This window comes from Erythrolamprus reginae, chromosome 1, assembly GCF_031021105.1.
Source record: "Erythrolamprus reginae isolate rEryReg1 chromosome 1, rEryReg1.hap1, whole genome shotgun sequence".
Lineage (NCBI taxonomy): Eukaryota > Metazoa > Chordata > Lepidosauria > Squamata > Dipsadidae > Erythrolamprus > Erythrolamprus reginae.
The window spans coordinates 6,808,977-6,828,359 of NC_091950.1; the positions used below are offsets into that span (position 1 = coordinate 6,808,977).

Sequence of the window (19,383 nt, forward strand, 5' to 3'; positions counted from 1 at the left end):
TTTCCCAAAATTTGAAAGCGGCACGAAGGCCCGGCCAGTTTCCTGCCATTCCCCTTTTAATACCGGCCATCTCGGGCTTTTCTGGGCTGCCAGAGGAACCTTTCGGTGGCTCTTAAGGAAGCTTTTGCTGTCCAGAGCAAACAAAGCACTTTCCTTTCTCTGGGCAGTTTGAGAGGGAATAACCCTCTGCCAGTGCCCAGAGAAAAGAAACGCTCCCTTCGCTCTGGGCAGCGAATGTCCTCCTCCTCTTCTTCCTCCTCCTCCTCCCACCCAAATTCCTTTCCTAATGGGTTTGCATGCATTACGTTGATTCCAATGGAAAAAAAATTGCTTCTACTTTTCTACTTAAGAACCTGGTCATGGAACGATTTAAGTTCTTAAATAGAGGTACCACTGTATATATCTTTCATAGTTTATCATGTGTTATATACCAACAGTACATCACTTTATGAACATTTTCTAATCAAATTATAATCAATAAAAATATTAAACCATTTATCTGTCTATTTTCCCATTTCTTGACCATTGTTATATTCAAAGTTCCTTGCCCAATAAACTATACATTGTTTAACGTAATTGTTTTCCAGATTGAGTTTCAACAGTATTTTAAAGACTTTGGCAATAACATGTTCATTATTAGCAGTTTCAAATTATTCTTTTTACAGACTCAAATACAACTTTCCTGCCTAAATTAAATCATTTCTTATATTGTGAGGAAACACATTCTTTTTATTCCAATTCTTGTTTTGTCCAGAGTTTTGGTTTGTTTATTTATTTATTTGACTTCTAATAAGCTTGGTTAAGTTTGTTTAAAATATATTATCTGCCTATATTAACATTAGTTTGGTATCACCATTATTTCTTTTCTAAATAAAGTTTCTTGAGCTCAGAGATAGATTCCAATTTTTTTTGCTTAGATTATCTACTGTTGACCTATCCAGATTCCTAAGAGGTCAGTAAGAGGCGAGTACAAGTGCACTAGAGTGCCTTCCCTACCCTGTCCTATTGCTGTCCTATATCTCCTATACCTTTCTTCTATTCCTATATCTCTTCTTCTATTCTTTCATTGATATGTTCTATTACTATACCTTCTTTTCTATTATTTCTTAGATATATTTTACTATGAGTATCTCCTCTATAACCTTCATCGTGTATTTTACTATGTGTATATAGATATATACCCACTAAAACCCTCGTTCTGTATTGGACAAAATAAATAAATATTTTGGAAAGGACCAACATACAAGTATAAAAATGTAAGAACATAAGAAGAGCCATGCTGATTCAGGCCCAAGCCCATCAAGTCCAGCATTCTGTGTCACACATTGGCCCACCAATTGTACACTGGGATCTTGAGCGGAAAGAGAAGGCAAAATCTCAATTTCCCTTGACCCCCAACAATTCACTTCCAGAAGAAGTCATGACAGCTATCAGCTGGGATAACTTTAAGGCAGAATTAGTCATATTCATGAATGCCAATTGTATCGGTGGTTATTGAAACTGATATCCAAGTGCCACCTCTATGTTTGTTGAGGCAGGTAGGATTCCCTTGAGTATCATTTATTAGGGGTCAAGGGAAAGGGAGGGTTTTGCCTTCTCTTTCTGCTCAAGATCCCCATGTACAATTGGTGGGCCACTGTGTTACACAGAATGCTGGACTTGATGGGCTTGGGCCTGAATCAGCATGGCTCTTCTTATGTTCAGAGTGGGGTGATGACGTGGCCCCCATTTGGGCCTCTCTATGTCCAGATACTCCTGGCCTCCTATGGCTCCAAGGAGAGACAGATCCTGTGAGGGAGTAATCTCCTAAGCAAGGTGGTTTGCCTACTGCCCATACTTTCAAGCCTTGCTGATCCTTCCAGTATGGGGGTTGAGAATTCCAAGATATTCCACAGCAGGATTTTCAGTTATACCTTTCTCTTCCATTTCTCTTGAGTTTTCTCTCAGTGCATGGCTGGAATCAGAGCATGGGATATCATGTACTGTATGTTTTCCTGATAGGGAAAAAAATAAGGAATATTGGGACAATGTCATTGCTACAAATAACATCTGAGATGATGGTGATGTCTTTGGCCTCAAGACAGTAACAAAACGCTGGTGACATCATGGAGCTGGCTTTGTCAGTGCCAGTCTGTGGACGCTGCTATCTTTTAAAAAAAAAATTGGTGGAGGAGGATTTGGAAAATTTTACTGATTTTTTTCTTGTGCATATGCACAGAAGTCAAGTTTCCAGCACTGTGCATGTTCCAACATCTTTATTTTGGCTTTTTGTGGGGAATTATTTTTGAGTTTCTGGCACTGCGCATGTGTATACACTTAAAGTGCCTGAGCACCCATGAGGTATGGCCATGGGTGAACCAGCAGAGAGGTAAGTTAGAACCCACACCGGCTTCAGTTCTTGAGACAGAAAGTCCTGTTATGTAATTTAAGAAATGAATAAATACACCTTATTTTTGTTTTTAAGACAGGATAAGTTTATTCTCTCCTTCCAAATTTTACAATGTGGAACATTGTCTTTGATCCATACTTCAGAGCAGTTTGCCATGTAATACGTTTGCATTTTGGTGATAGGTTCATTGAGATACACATAACATTTCTTTAGTTTTACTTGTCTTCAACTAGGACATCTTTGAAAAACCTTTTTCTTCTTTTTAGAAAATCATCTGATTGTGCAGTAGAGACAATGCTTCATCAGTTTTCCTATACTGTGTACTTGTCAAGGAATTGGGTTGCAGCTGTCCAAATGAAGTTTGTAGTTTTGTATAAATGAATATACTTAAAATCTACATTCACAGCAGATAAGATAGTCAGGAACACAGGAAAATCATAAGGTAAATCAAGAAGCACAGTGATGTTACTGTAGCATCGACATGTCAATTTCAATGCATTGTTATCCAACTTTCCAATATTATGCAACAATAGTTCCAATTATTTAATGGACAATATTTTCTTGCATTTCACAATTTATTATGGAAAACAGATCAAACATAAAAATATCCCAAAATCACCGTGCCCAATCTCCACATAAATCAGCAATTCCTCTGCCTCATTATATTCTCTTTACAATTCAGATTGGGCCTGAGAAGGATAATGAAGCATTTAGGGAAAAAGATGCAAGTCAAGAGACCAGCCCCAGAGGCCAAGATGGAGAAGATCTCCACAGCCACCATGGACTTCCCTTTAGTGCTCAGGTAGGTGGGGAGGAAGGTGATCCAAACACTGCAGAAGACCAGCATGCTAAAAGTAATGAACTTGGCTTCATTAAAGCTGTCAGGCAATTTCCTGGCCATAAAAGCCACTGTGAAACTCATAAGAGCTAGGAAACCAAGGTAGGCAAGAATAGCATAAAACATTAAAATTGACCCTTCCTTACATTCTATGATGGTCTGTCCGACCAAGGAGTAGAAATCCATGTTGAGAAATGGGGGAGTCGTTCCCAGCCAGGTGACACAAAGAACTGCTTGGACTAGGGGACAGCCTAAGACAATGGAAATGGTCAGTGGTTTTCCTAAGAGTTTTCTTGTCCTGTTCCCCGGCTTGGTAGCCATGAAGGCCAGAACCACCATAACAGTTTTTGCCAAGACAGAGGAAACTGCAAGGGAAAAGAGAATGGCAAAGGCAGATTGTTGGAAGAGACAGGTGATCTTCCCAGGTCGACCAATGAAGAGGAAGGAACAGAGGAAGCAGAGCAGGAGGGAGACCAGGAGGATGTAGCTGAGATTTCTGTTGTTGGCTTTGACAATTGGTGTGTCATGATGTTTACAGAAAATCACCAGGACAGCAAATGTGATCATGGAAAATAAAAGAGCTAAAGAGGATAAAGCATATCCCAGGGTCTCTTGATAGGCAAGGAAGTGGATCTTCTTGGCAATGCAGTGGACCTTATCCTTGTTGGGATATTGGTCTTGCGGGCAAGAATCACATTCAGCTGCATCTGAAATCAAGAGTTTTAATGTTAATTTTCAATATATTGATCTGCGTAGCCGAAGAGCTATGCAAAGAAGGGATCTGTTGAAGGAGTATTACAAGTCATAATAGTAGCACCTGGGCTGGGTGTGGTTCTTATACTGAGGGCTGGGTGTGGTTCCCTTAATGAGGGCTAAACGGATAAAAGGTAGCAAAGGCCCAAGGGAAACTGTGGCTGTTTATCTGTGTTATTTTGTGGTTCCTGCTCTGAAGTTTCTGTTCCGTGCCATTGGAGTTTTCAACCCAGCTTTTTCAGACAAGTGGGAGGTGAAAACTCTGGGACTTGCTGTTTGCTCCAAAGATTCAAAAGGACTCCTGAAACGTCTTTGCTCATTCCAGATTGTTTTTGTTTGTTTTTTTCCTGTGTTTTTGTATGCAGCTGAAGTAAGCCTTGCACTATCATTGTTTCCGGACACCAAGAACTGTTTTGAGTAACCCTTTTTTGTTTATTTAATATAAGTTTGCTGATTAGCAGAACACGTCTGTGTTTGATTTCTTTTCTTTGAACTGTTACGCATTGCCTGAGCCCAGTCAGGCAGAACAGGGCCTAGGGAAAGAGCCTCCTCTCTGGGTGGCCCAGCCCTCTGGAATCAGATTCCCCCCAGAGATTTGTACTGTCCCCACCCTCTTCACCATCTGTAAGAACCTGAAAAGAACCTGAAAACCCATCTATGTCACCATGCTTGGGGTCGCTAGACTCTACCTTCTGGCCAAAGAGTGTGATGTATGTTTGTTTAAATATGAATGAATGAGTTTTAATGTCCCAAGGTTTTTAGAATAGTTAATTATATTAATTGGATCTTAGATATTTATATTGTATACTGTTTTTTGATATGTTATGAGTGGCCCCGAGGCTTCAGAGAAGGGTGGGATACAAATGCAATAAATGAATGAATGAATGAATGAATGAATGAATGAATGAATGAATGAATGAATGAATGACGGAAGGAAGGAACGAAGGAACAAACAAGCAAGCAAGCAAGCAAACAAACAAACAAACAAACAAACAAATAAGTGATGTAATGACCAACTGTGCATTTCATGGTAGATCAAAAAAAAAAAGGCCAATCCTCCATCTTTGTTAATGATCCTAGGTTAGTTTAGTCAGAGACATGGATCTATTCATCTCTAGCTGGCCTGGACAGTTTTCTGTGGAATAAAGACCCTGACTATTCACTGGATGCCTGCATGACTATTGTAAGCCATTTCATACTGGAATTAGAACAAGGCTGATATATCTATCAGACAGAAATCTTGCTCTTCTGTGTGTTTTTTGTCATGTGTGCTGAGACTGTCCACAATGCAACAGAGGAAGACATAAAAAGGTGCATTAAATATCACGGGAGGGAATTTTCTCTTATTCATCTGAAATGGTTTTTAAATAAATTAATTACAAAGAGAAGGATATAGAATTGTGCACCAAGTATTCTGGAAAGGGAAAGGAGTGATTTACAGGGGAAATCCCTGTTCCCTGAAACTTTGAAGCCTATCAATACTATGAACTATGATAAAAATATATCAATATTGGGATTCGTGGAATGGTTCACTGATTATGAAAGGTCTATATCTGTTATGGTTAACCTATCGCACGCATGCAACCTGTGACACACAGTGCCCTCTCTGTTGGCACCCAAAACTTCACCTTAGTTCAGCTCCAGCATGTGCACCCCCCACTGGCCAGCTGGTTGTCAGGTCTCTGCCATGCATGGGGGGGGGCATATTTGCAAGGAGCAGGATGCATGCTGGGGGTAGGGGCACATACTGGGGCTGCATGCAGGTGAGCACACGTGTGCATGGGGGACATGTGTATGTGGGTGATGCATGCGGGGGCCCATGCACATGCACAGGGAGTGGGGTGCATGCACAGGGGCTGTGCACACATTGCATTTTGGGGGTTCAGACACACACAAGCTTTGGGCACTCGTTCCAGGAAAGGCAAGCCATCACTGGTCTATATGCTCTACCTGTCTGATCAGAAATGCTCCCATCTGAACAAGAGGTACATAGGTAGCAGCAAACTTGTTCACCCTCTGGGACACTTTTCCTTTCTCCTGCCTGGCACCTTTTCATGCCACACCTAGCAAATGGCACCTTCTAAAAGAGGAAAGGGAAATGCCTGAGAGATGACCAAAGCAATAGGTAAACTTCATTTATCCACTTCCACATTCTCTGCCCATCTTCAGATATGGTTCACCAGGATCGATAAGAAGTCTGGAATAGCTCCCAGTTATACATCTCCACCCCATTTCCAGTCAATGAAGCAGTGGAAGTGATGTGCCGGTGCCTGGAGGCTGTTGAGACCTGGATGGGTGTCAACAAACTCAAACTCAACCCAGACAAGACGGAGTAGCTGTGGGTCTTGCCTCCCAAGGACAATTCCATCTGTCCGTCTATTACCCGTGGGGGAACTACTGACCCCCTCGGAGAGGGTTCGCAATTTAGACGTCCTCCTTGATCCACAGCTGACATTGGAACATCATCTTTTGGCTGTGGCGAGGGGGGCATCGTGGGGCTTCCACGTTTCGCCCACATTTCTTCAACACTCCGTGGCTTGCATTGGCTGCTGATCAGTTTCCGGTCACAATTCAAAGTGTTGGTCAAGACCTTTAAAGCCCTACATGGCATTGGGCCAGATTACCTCCGGAACCACCTGTTACCGCACAAATCCCAGCGACCGATAAGGTCTCAGAGAGTTGGTCTTCTCCAGGTCCCATCGACTAAACAATGTCATTTGGTGGGCCCCATGGGAAGAGCCTTCTCTGTGGCGGCCCCAGGCCTCTGGAACCAACTCCCCCCAGAGATTAGAACTGCCCCCAACCTCCCTGTCTTTCGTAAACTACTCAAGAATCACTTATACCGCCAGGCATGGGGGAGTTGAGATATTCCTTCCCCTAGGCCATTACAATTTATGCATGGTATGCTTGTGTGTATGTTTGGTTTTATAGTAAGGGTTTTTAGTTGTTTTAGTATTGGATTGTTACATGCTGTTTTTATCATTGTTGTTAGCCGCCCCGAATCTATGGAGAGTGGTGGCATACAAATCCAATAAAATAATAATAATAATTCAATTCAGTGACACTACAGATCCACCTGTCAATGCTGGAGATTGGAACTGAGATGAGGGACTTACTTTCATATAAGGTGGACATGCTCACACATCAAAATTTTGGAATAAAAGTCAAAATTTGTTAAAGGAATTGACAAAACTGGAAATTAATTAAAAAAACAGAAGCATTTTTCTTAGGCATCATTGACCAAAAGATGGGGGGGGGGAACCCCAGTATTATTTAACATTGCACATATTAACGGCCGCCAGAATCACAATTGCACAATATTGGAAACAAAGAGAATTACCAGATGATTATATATTAATAAAGAAAATTATGGACTGTGCAGAAGCAGAGATGTTAACATTTAAAATAAACAATAAAGAAGACTCAGAGTATTATAAAATTTTGAACCCTTTTTATGAGTGTTTAGAAACAAGAAAAGAACAAAACTGATATGTAGATATGAATTAAAGGATGAATTTATTTAACTTATAACATTCTAAAGATAAATTATGAATAATTTGATTTGTATTAAATGAGATATTGTAATATTGATTGATCTAAGGTGGTTGAAAGGAAGACAAGTATACATATAAATTAGATAACTGGAATTCTTTCTTTAAATATCATCATCTGTAATAGCCATAAAAATGACCAAGTAGACGTTGTGTTTAATGGATATGTACAACTTAATTGAATCGATTCTTTTTCTTTTTTTTCTTTGTGTGTGTGTATGCACAATTGTTTGTCCTAATTGTTTATATGTTTTGTTTTTAATGTATATATTTCAATTAAAAAATGTTTAGTGGAGCCGAGATTTTGGCATCTAACTGAACAGTATGAAGAAAAGAAATTATTTATTTGGGATTTGCGCATGCGTCAACTAATTAGATAGACGCATCTACAGAGAGCTCCCTAATGTGAATTAGCAAAAGTGAAAGTTAACCCCTGACAACCCTCTCTAGCTTGGTGGAAAGTGGATCGAGAGGAAGCGGATTGAACGGAGCTTTTGAAAACTTTATAAAAAAGAGAAAAAAGAAGGTGCAAGCTGCAGTTTTAAACGTGAGTAGGGGAAAAAAGTGAGAACAAAGAAAACATGGCATCTACTACGGAGCTGGAGGGTAAAATGGATTCATTATTAACGGCATTTGCCAATATGGGACAATTGCTCCAAGATATGAAAAAAGAAATTTCTGCCGTGGGAGCTGGGGTTGCTGATTTAAAAGAGCAATCAAAATTACAAGATCAAAGAATTGTGAAATTGGAGAAGGGAAAGAGCCGTCAAGAATTACATATAATTAACTTGGAGGACAGACAGAGAAGACCTAATCTCCGCCTGAGAGGATTTAAAAAAGATTTTGCGGAAGGTAAACACCTTATCCAAGCAATTTACCAATGGTTCAGTGAAAATAACATCAAATGTGATCTAGGCGAATTTGAAAGAGCACACTGGGCATTTGGATCTCGGAATCAAGGAGATCAAAGAGATGTTATTGTAAGATTTAATTCGGAAAGGCGGGCAGCAGAAATCTTTAGAGAACTAAAGCAGATTTCAAACTTACGTTATAAAGCCACTCCAATTCGCATTCTAAAAGACTTGTCTGCAGAAACTCTAAGGATGAGAAATCAGATGAGAGATGTCACCTCCCAATTATTCGAAAATGGAATCCGTTTCTCATGGCGTTATCCTGCCACAGTAATTGTCTTCAAAGACTCCAAAGTTTTTCAGGCGAGATCTCTGGAGGAGGGGGAAAAATTGCTTCAACAACTGGGGATTGATTCGAAGGCAGCGTCCCAGGCATCTACATCAAAGGGCAAACCAGAAGTAGCAGACGGAGACGGGATGTTTATGCTCCAACCAACTTGTGCAGCAGAACAAAGCAAAGAGGAAAAAATCGCAGCTTTGCAAAAGGAACTGGAATTTCTTCAGGAGAAGGAAAGAAGAGAGGAACCGAGAATCACGCGCCAGAAGAAGAAATAAAAAACTGAACTGAGCTGATCTGCCAGTATGGTATTATTGTTCTCAACTAATTAACTTCTTCTTTGTGTATTTTATGCTAACCAACAAGGGGAAAAGAGGGGAGGAGGGGGGGGACCTTTCTTTATTGTTTTAAAAGAGGAGATGGGGAGGGCTCTAGTGGAACGCAAATCCAGGAGTGCCTCTTGGATAACGAATGTTTTTTTCGTTGCCTCCCCTTAGGGGGGGTGGGAGGGAAGAGGCACTAGGGTGGGGATTCATGATAATCAACAAGCATTTTTCCAGCAGGCTCTGTTTTGCAGGAGGGGGAAATATATTTAAAATCATGTGAATGGGTGAAACAGTGTTATTATCGTTAAACGTAAATGGTCTCTCATCACAGAAAAAACGGTATAGAATCATGAAGCTGGCTAGGGATAGTAAAGCTGATATTTTATTTTTATCAGAAACTCATAAAGGAAGGGGAAGAACAGATAAATTGGTTACAAATGATCAGTGGCAAAGGGCTTATGAGTCGAGAGGGACGGTAAAATCCAGAGGAGTCGCCATATTGATTAATCAAAGAATAATATTCCAATTAATTAATATCAAAAGAGACAAAGACGGTAGAATGCTATTTATCAAGGGAAAAATAAATAATAAGTTAGTAACTTTAGCAGTAATTTATGCTCCCAATGTAAATGCAAAACAATTCATAATGAATGTAAAGCGTAAATTAGATAATTTTGCAGAAGGTACAGTGATCTTAGCAGGTGATTTCAATCTGGAATTAACAGCAGGGAGGGGAGAAAAGAAAAAGTTACATTTGAATAAAATTAATATGATGGACCTACATGAAAATATAGTAAACAGGGATACATTTTACTCAGCAAGACATAATAAATTTAGTTGCATTGATTATATATTAATAAAACAGCTGACGTACAAATTAAAAAAGTAGAAGTTAAAAGCATTTGGTTATCAGACCACGCCCCACTGTTAGCAGTGATTGAGACAGACGTTGGTAGGCAACAAAGGATTTGGAGATATAACCCTGTGGTCTCAGCTAGTGAGAAAAATAGACTCAAATTACAAAAGGAACTGAGTGAATTCTTTAGTATTAACGCAACAGGAGAAGTTAAACAATCAATAGTTTGGGATACACATAAGGCTGTCATGAGGGGTAAGTGTATTAGTACTGAAGCTTTTATTAGGAAATCCTGGGAAGTTGAAAGACAAAGCCTATTAAAAGAAATAGACTTAATTCAAGAAACTCTAAAAATTAAAAGAAATAGAGCTTGGAATACATTACTATTATCTAAGAAAAAGAAATTACAATCACTGGATGAAGAAAGATGGAATAAAATGATGATGATTGTAAAACAGAGAATCAGAGGGTGGGGGAAAAAATCAATGAAACAAATGGCACATTATTTGAAAAAAAGAAAAGAGAAATCCCATATCTCTGCTCTAAAGGATAAGAAAGGTGTAATAAAATGTAGTAATGCAGAAATGGAAAAAATAATGAGTGACTTTTATGGGAATTTATATAAAAAAGAATATATTACATTGCAAACCATAGAGGTTAATGAGAAATTAATGGAAGAGGATAGACAAATGTTAAATGCAAAAATAACAAATGATGAGATATCTAGAGTTATTAAAGGGTTGAAACCTGCTAAAGCTCCAGGTCCAGATGGTTTTACTGCTGAATATTATAAGACTTATATGAATGAATTATTACCGTATTTAGAAAAATTGTTTAACAATATAATTGAGACTTTTGAAACTCCACAGACGTGGAAAATCTCAGAAATCATAACTATCCCAAAGCCGGATCGTGATCTAACAGACCCAGGTTCTTATCGCCCTATCAGCTTACTGAATCAGGATTATAAAATATTTATGAAAATATTGGCAAACAGAGTAGAGAATATTTTACCAAAGGTAATTGGAGAAGATCAATATGGATTTGTTAAAGGAAGGAAGATTTATGAACCAATTAGAAATGTGATTAATGTTATACACCATGCTACCAATACCAAAAGAAAATTAAGTATTTTAAAACTAGACGTGTACAAAGCCTTTGATAAAGTCAACCATGATTACTTGTTTCAATTATGTAAAGATTTAAATATGGGAGATTCATTTTGTAGAATTACAGAAACAATTTATAAGGACAATTTAGCCCATATTAGAGTAAATGGTAAGAGAACAGAGACAATTAAAATCCAGAATGGAACTAAGCAGGGCTGCCCATTATCCCCAATGTTATTCGCATTGGCAATTGAGGTTTTAGCAAACAAAATTAGAAACGATAAGGAATGGAGAGGTTATCAAATAGGGAAATTTGAATTGAAATTAAACTTATTTGCAGATGATGCTATAGTGATGTCTGAGACCTCAATTGAAATGATGAAAAGAATAATGATATTGCTCCAGGAATTTAAAGAACAATCGGGACTTATGGTTAATATAGAAAAATCAGAGATAATTTGTTTAAATACAGGCCCAAAAGAACAAATTGAGATACAAAAAATATCAGGTTTGAAACTAGGATGTAAAAAAATGAAATATTTAGGTATCTGGCTGTTTAAGAATCCAATAAAAACTGCGACAGCCAACTACAATTTAATATGGAAAAAAATTCAGAAGCAGATTAAAAATGGGAGGGGCAAAAGGTTGGGAAGAATTGCCAAGATCAGAGCCCTTAAAATGATGATATTACCAAAAATGATGTATTTGTTTCAGGTTTTACCAGGTACCCTCCCTGGGGCAAAACTGAGAGAATGGGATAGTAAATTAAACTTTTGGATTGAAGGAAACAAAAGTCCTAGAATAAGAAAAAAAATGGCAGTTTGCACAAGAGAAAGAGGGGGGATGGGGGTGCCCATGCTTGGTACTATATAGAGAAGCATTTCAAATAGAAAGATTAATGGAATTACAGTTATGGGGGAAAAAGAAGTGGCTAAAGTTAGAAAAGGAATTAAACAATATAAATAATAAAGAGCTATTACTTAAAAATTGGAGTAGAATAGAAATTAGCAATTTAATCGACCCTCTGAAAGCATGTTTAGAAATATGGTCTAAATGGCAAAGAAAATGTGGAATTAGGAATTCCAAGCTATCAACGTTACATGTATTGAATACAGGTGATGATGTTAACTTAAGCAGAATTATTAAAGTATTAAATAGCAAAGGTGTAATGAGAATTGAACAATTATATGAGAAGGATGCAAGAGTTAGCTGTACTCGATTGGAATGGTGGCTTGGGCAACAGAAATGGCTGCAGATTAATGCAATAAGTAAATATCTAAATAAAAGTGAGAATAAAGAAGCTTTTTTACGAGAAGAAAATTGTTTAGAAAAAATAATAAAAGAAAAGATTAATGAGATAAAAGCCCAAGCCGGTAATATATATAGAATGTTATTGCAGGTGGAAGAGGAAGTAATAAAAAGTTTGACAAGATGCTGGCAAAATGATGTACAAATAGATGAAAGTGAGATGAAAGAAATAGTAGAAAATATATATAAGATCAAAAATACAAGAGTTAAAGAGATGAGAAGGAAAATTTTACATAAATGGTACTATACACCGGCTAAACTTGCACACTTCCAGGGGAAAGAGAAGGGTAATTGTTGGCATGGTTGCCAAACAAAGGGAATTTTTATGCATATGTTCTGGGAGTGCGCAGAAATTCAGACATTCTGGAATGGAGTACAGAACGAAATTAATAAAATGTTAAATATTAACTGGATAATTGCAAAAGAAACAGCGATTTTAATTAAAATCGAAATAGAAATTTAGGAGAATTCAAGGAAATAAAATCTGCAGCCTTAGAAAGTGCTCAAGCAGTAGTGGTATTGGGTTGGAAAGACTCTACAAAATGGACAATACAGAATTGGTACTGGTACATGGTGGACCACATATATTTTGAAATTATGGAAATAAGATTAAACAACTTTGATGAAAACAAACTGGAGAAGCTGATGTTACGATGGAATAAGGTGAAGGATTATATGTTGAATAGTATCTGTGATGTAAATGTGAAAAATAAACTGCAATCACTCTTTTAGTAATATCGAATGCAAGATAGAGCCAAGGAAACACAGATAAACATAATTAAAAACTTTTGAATCCCCTTATATGGGTGGTGGTGGTGAAGGGTGGTGTCTTGTTTTGTAAGGTGATGGGCACATGCACTGTGCACTGTTATATGTTTGTTTTTATGTAATCATTTTATAAAATCAATAAAATTTATTTTAAAAAAAATAAAAAAAAGAAAATAAATTATTTGAGGAATTGGTATTTGCTAGTAAAACATGAGTGGTTCTTTAAATTGGGGTTTTTTATATTGTTTTTAATATTAGATTTGTTTACATTGTCTTTTTATATTGTTGTTTTATATTGAGTCTTCGGGGAGGGGCGGCATACAAATCTAATAAATAAATAAATAAATAAATGAATGAATGATTGAATGAATGAACGAACGAACGAACAAACAAACAAATAAACAAACAAACAAACAAACAAACAAACAAAACAGAAAGAAAGGACATTTGTGGAAATTGAGGCAAGCCTGAGGAACTTGATACAATATCAATGTATCTGTTTCCATGTAACTGATTTTTTAAATTAGTACAATATATATTTTTTGAGGTTAGTAACAGTAAAGGGGTTTGGGATTAATTTGAGCTTTACCAATTTTTAATATCTATGAATTACATCTTCTATTGCCTGTCCACAGCTAGGAATGTATCATTTACCCCATCTGTCTTGGAATGTTTATATATGAGTGCACATTATTGCTTTCTGAAGGAAATTCCTCCAGTGTATATTATTAAATAATTTTTAAAAAATCATTGCAATGAACCCCGATCATTGGTTTGGGGCCTGTGTTGGATACTACAATGGATCCAACTCTAAAGGTCAACTGGGTTAGAAGAAGTTCTTCCTAATTGTGACACAAATCATGCCTCAAATGTCCATGCAAAACCCTTTTTTCACCCAATGTCATGCTGTCATGTTTCCTGATTCAATATTTCTGTTTTCCAGTTGGGAAGTTCTGCATACCCAGAAGAGAGTGAATCTTCCAGCTCACCTTTCTAGGCCAGATAATTGCATCAGAATGAATGGTGACATCCTGGCCTGGAGGAGTCCCTGGATTTATTTGCCCAACTTTCCGAAGGACAATTGATCGATTGCAGAAGTGAACCCAGTTGAGAAGATCATAACAAGCAGATCCCAGACCTTTTTCTGAGAAGGAGACTTCTTCTCCAGCACTGTTATTGAACTGGACATTCCTCAAATAAGGAAGAAGCTGAAACAAAATAGATCTTCAGACATTGGAGTAATTGGTTGAAAACCACAGATTAGGCTTTGGTCATAGCTTCTATCACTTTATGGCTTCTCGGACTCAAAACTGATTATGTAGAAACCAAGCATAGTGTCAGTTAAAAAGGACTCGAATGCCTATACACCAATATATAATCTATGAGGAATAAAAATGGTGAGTTAGAATTCCAAGTACATGAGGGCAGATATGAGATTGTTGCCATAACAGAAACTTGATGGAATAAAATCCTTGAATGAAATATACCATTGAGAGGGATTTAAATCGCTTTAAACAAGCAGACCTAATAACTGAGCAAGTGGAGGTGTGTTATATAGAAGAAATAACTACATCTCTACAGAAATAGAGCAGAACAATAATGAAAACAATTGTGAATTCATTATAAAAGGGGGAGGGGGAGAACAACATTGCATTGATGTATACTGCAGGCCATCCAACTAGATGAACATTTTACTAGTCAAATGTAGGAAATACTGTAAAGTGCAGATTAGGAATGTATTAGAAAATGGTATTAATAAAAAAAATACAATATATGTAATAGTTATTGATTATTATTAATAGAACAATATACTATAGTCAACTACTCCTAAGTAGATATTTGCATATAATAAGACATTCTTCTTTTCTAAATTAATTACATAGAATATTTAATAATCTTGTAAATTTTATTAAGTAACTATAAAGTTTTTAAAATTTATTTATTAGATTTGTATGCCGCCCCTCTCCGAAGACTCGGGCATTGTTAAATGTAATAGATGTTACATTAGACATTTGAAATATAGATTGCATATAATTTAAAGATATTTGTAAGTATTTTCTGAGGATATAAAGTTCAAGAGTTGCATGATTCTTTGGAAAACTATAAGAAGCTCATTCAATATGATGAGCATGATGACAACAGTAAGCATCGACCCTGTCATCACCAACTCAGGACTCTCCAATACAACAAAGAATTATAGAAGCCATGCTAGTAAAAGAGAAATCAGGATCACGGCCAAGTCTTCAAACAATTCAAGAGACCCTGATGATGTTGCAAGAATCTATGCTTAGAATGCAGACATCAATAGACAACAATAGAGAAAAAACTAAACAACAGCATGAAGAAATAAAGGCAGAAATGGAAGAAGTAAAGGAAAAGATGAAAGTAATTCACACAAAAATTGTAAGTATACAATAAATGCTACAAGAAAGTGAGCAGAGAATTAAAACAATCGAAGAAAAAGTAGAAAAAGTGGACAAAAGATGGAAGGGATGGAGGAACGAAATGATATGACCATCAGAAATTTGGAAGAGGCTATTGCTCATCTGGAAATGGAGTGTGCTTCTTATAGTTTAATATTCCAAAATATCATAGAAGAAAAGGATGAAAATTTTGGCCTGAAAATGACAGAGATCTAACAGAAATTCTCCAGATGGACCTACAGAAGATGGTAAGGGAAATTGATGAAATGTATTGAGTCCAAACTAACTTTGTACATAGACATAATTTGCTGAGGGAGCAGGTAAAAAGTTTGGTAGCCCTTCATTGTGAGGGCAGTACATATGAAGTTCACTAGAAGAGTCACAAGAGAGGATATCTATAAGCAGTGATGGGTTACCAACATTTTTACTACTACACTGTGGGCGTGGCTTATGCATTTTGTTTCAACATCTTTCAGTGCAAATTGGGTGTTCTGGAGTGGAATTCCATTTTCACTACCGCACTGCGTTCCCCTCCATCCGGGCACTAGCCCACCCCTGATTATCTAGTATATAAAGTGTATGTACACACACACACACACACATATATGCATGGTTCTTCTAAAATTATACACATTCAACCTCATTTACTGTGATAGGAAAAACCTACCCAGAGGCCAGAAGGGGAAAAAAAATCAATTTTTTGCTACCAGTACTGTGTACTTGACCAGTGTCTATAAGTGGGTCAAGGAATCAAACTCTAGCTTAAAAAAGTAAAGAAATAAAAATATTGAAGCAGGTTCCAGAAAGAGTAGAAGAAAAGAGAAAGGAATATCATTTTTTGACAAGAAGATTGATGAAAGAAAGATGTTCCACTGGCTTGTACTGGAATGTTTAATAGTGACGTGGCAAGAGAAGAAAATAAAAATGGACACTATAGACCAAGCAGGGAATTTTTACAAAGAAAGTGGATTAAATCTGAGCTATTTCCCCAACACTACAAAGTTCTCCTTTATGATTAGGCATTTGTCTCATAGCATCCCAGCTGCAATATATGGCTTTGAAAGTTGGACCATAAGAAAGGCTGAGTGCTGAACAATTGAGGCTTTTGAACTATGGTGCTGGAGAAGACTCCTGCAAGTCCCTTGGACTGCAAGACAATCAAACTGGTCAGTCCTAGAGGAGATCAACCCTGACTGCTCTTTAGAAGGCCAGATCTCAAGATGAAACTGAAATACTTTGGCCACCTAAAAAGAAGGAAGGACTCACTGCAGAAGAGCCTAATGCTGGGAAAGACTGAGGGCAAAAGAAGACTCCAATTGCCTCTTTGAAACGAATTGCACCAATTCGCCCAGATTGTCCTCTGGTTCTAAAATGATAATAATTCCTCCATGAACCTTAGGCAACCTTTCAGGATGTTATATGAAGGTATTTCCTCTGTAGATCTTAGAGAAAACTGGTTTACAATTTTTCTCTCCCCCCACTACCTATTTTCCACCAATTATACTAAATTCAGATTTTCTTTCATTTACTGTTGTAATTTGTTGTGAAGTACACTGTTGCTGTTGGTAGTTGTGAAGTAATGTCTGAGCCACCACAACCCCATGAACAACATTTATCCAGGCCTTCCTGTCCTCTACCATCCTCTGTAGTCCATTAATCCATCATACTGATATAGTAGCATCCATATATTTCACGAATATTTCAGATAATACAAATGGGAAGTTTCCACTCTAAGATCTATGGACTGAATAAAAAGGGACCGAGATTACCTGCCAGGATTGAACATTTGAGATCCTCTTTCCAAGTCTCATCAGTGTTTGCCGTGATCCAGATCCATAGATTGCATGCAATGTGTGTGCCAGAGCATAAACAGCATTGTAAACATTGTAACTTTCACCTGTCATCTTTGTTTGAAACATGTAGCTTGGCAGATTCCGTAGCTTCTCTTTTCCTGTACAGTATTTTTTCCATTTTATAAAATAGTGACCTGGTTTGTGGAACTCACAATCAAAGACCTTTTCCCACCATAATGGGAGGATCATATCTCCTTGAGGGTTCAAAGGGTCTAAAGAGAGGAGGAAATTGCTGAATTTTGAGATACCTCTGCTGTGGTCCCTAAAATGCAGAGACCCATGCAAGTACTTTAAAGCTCCCCATCCATCATGAAGATGTCTTGTATATGGCTTCCAATATGAAGTAAGGATCCAAACTTTTGGACGTGACCTATACTTCAGAGTAAAAAGAAACATTTCAAAAGTGTCCGGTTCTGCAAAAGAAAGAATAACTTCAACATTAGCCCACATTTTCGAATGTGAAGTGAATTTGAATGCTTCTCTAAAAGAAAAATCATGTTTCACCATTTGAATGAAGGCTGGGCAGATCTCCTTCTCCATGAGCATGGGCCTCAGAGTTGAAAGGAAACGTTCCCCATTGTCATTTTCACAGACAATAAGCCCAATCCAGTTCCACTGGAAATAGAGGAGCATCCGGACTAAACCCACAAATTGAGGAAATTCCTTGGGGTTAATCCGAAAAGAGTAGGGATAAACTCTTCGGTCTCCCTGAATGTACTCAAAGCCAATACTGAGCTGGAAAAAGGGAGAATCTTCTTTAAAATATAAAAGTAAAGATTGCTGTGAATTTAGAAGTCTCCGTAGTGTATTTTATCAACCTCAAGACGAGTTATTTTAAGAGATAAGATTCTTTTTTCCTTTCTTAGAAAAAGCCACCAAGTAACACGTTTTCCCTAAAATTGTGACATGTCAGAATCCAAGCAAATAAACCGTAAATCTGGTACAGGGAATAAACGGCAGTGAAAGAGCAGCTACATTTCTATTGATAATATCAGGAAGGAATTCATCTTGAAATATTACATTGCGTATCTCTTAGGGGCTTTATAGAATATCTTGACACCTAAAACATAAAATGTATGCAACTGAAGCACCAATTCTGAAAGTCATATGGTATTCATATCCCCATTCCTTTTGGTGTCCTCTTGGACTTCTGTATTTGCTTCTGTAGTTTGTCTCCTCCATAACTGTATCTAAAGAATACAGTTTATAACTGTATCTAAAGGATACCTTACCTGTGGGATCTTGAAGATGCTGAAGATGGAGGCCATCGGCATTGAGAATTTGGGGTTGTCACCTCCAATGACAGAGAAGAGATTGTCTTGCTGGTCACATTTATAACCTGGAACCATTTGGTCACGTATGGAGAGCAAAAAGAAGCTGATAAAAACAACTCTCTTATTCCAATCGGCATTGTCATACATGTTGAAGCCAAGTGTGATGTTGGGGAGGAGAACCAGATCCTTGTTGATCTCCATCACTGCAAACACCAAGGCCATGAATAGATGGTAGTTGTTGGGTGTGGGTCTATAGTGAGACAAATGTTGTGAAACATTACCTCAATGCATGTGTGTCCTAATTATGTTTGTCTAGGATAGGATAGGATAGGATAGGATAGAATAGGATGGGATAGGATAGGACAGGACAGGACAGGACAGAATAGAATAATTCTTTATTGGGCAAGTGTGATTGGACACACAAGGAATTTGTCTTTGGTACATATACTAGTGTACATAAAAGAAAAGATACATTTGTCAAGAATCATGGGGTACAACATAAATGGTTGCAGGAAATGACTGGTAAAACAACTGAATACACACTGGAAATTTTTTTGCTAGGAATTGTCAAGAAACAATACCCCAAAATATTAAGTATTTACTTTCTTTCTTTCTTACTTACTTACTTACTTATTTACTTACTTAGTTACTCACTCACTCACTCACCCACCCATTAATTAATTAATTAATTAATTCATTCATTCATTCATTCACTCATTCACGTATTTACTTATTTAATTGGATTTA

At 37.4% G+C, this 19,383-nt stretch overlaps 1 protein-coding gene across 1 annotated transcript; it reads right to left on the minus strand.

Moving 5' to 3' along the window:
- Positions 1–3,029: 3,029 nt before the first annotated feature.
- LOC139168559 (vomeronasal type-2 receptor 26-like) lies at positions 3,030–18,837 on the minus strand. Its single transcript, XM_070754520.1, has 5 exons — positions 18,595–18,837; positions 17,279–18,097; positions 14,076–14,294; positions 5,931–6,060; positions 3,030–3,934 (listed from the first exon to the last, which is right to left on the minus strand). Exons 1-5 carry the CDS (start codon positions 18,835–18,837, stop codon positions 3,030–3,032), a joined length of 2,316 nt encoding a protein of 771 aa, XP_070610621.1.
- Between the last annotated feature and the right edge of the window lie 546 nt (positions 18,838–19,383).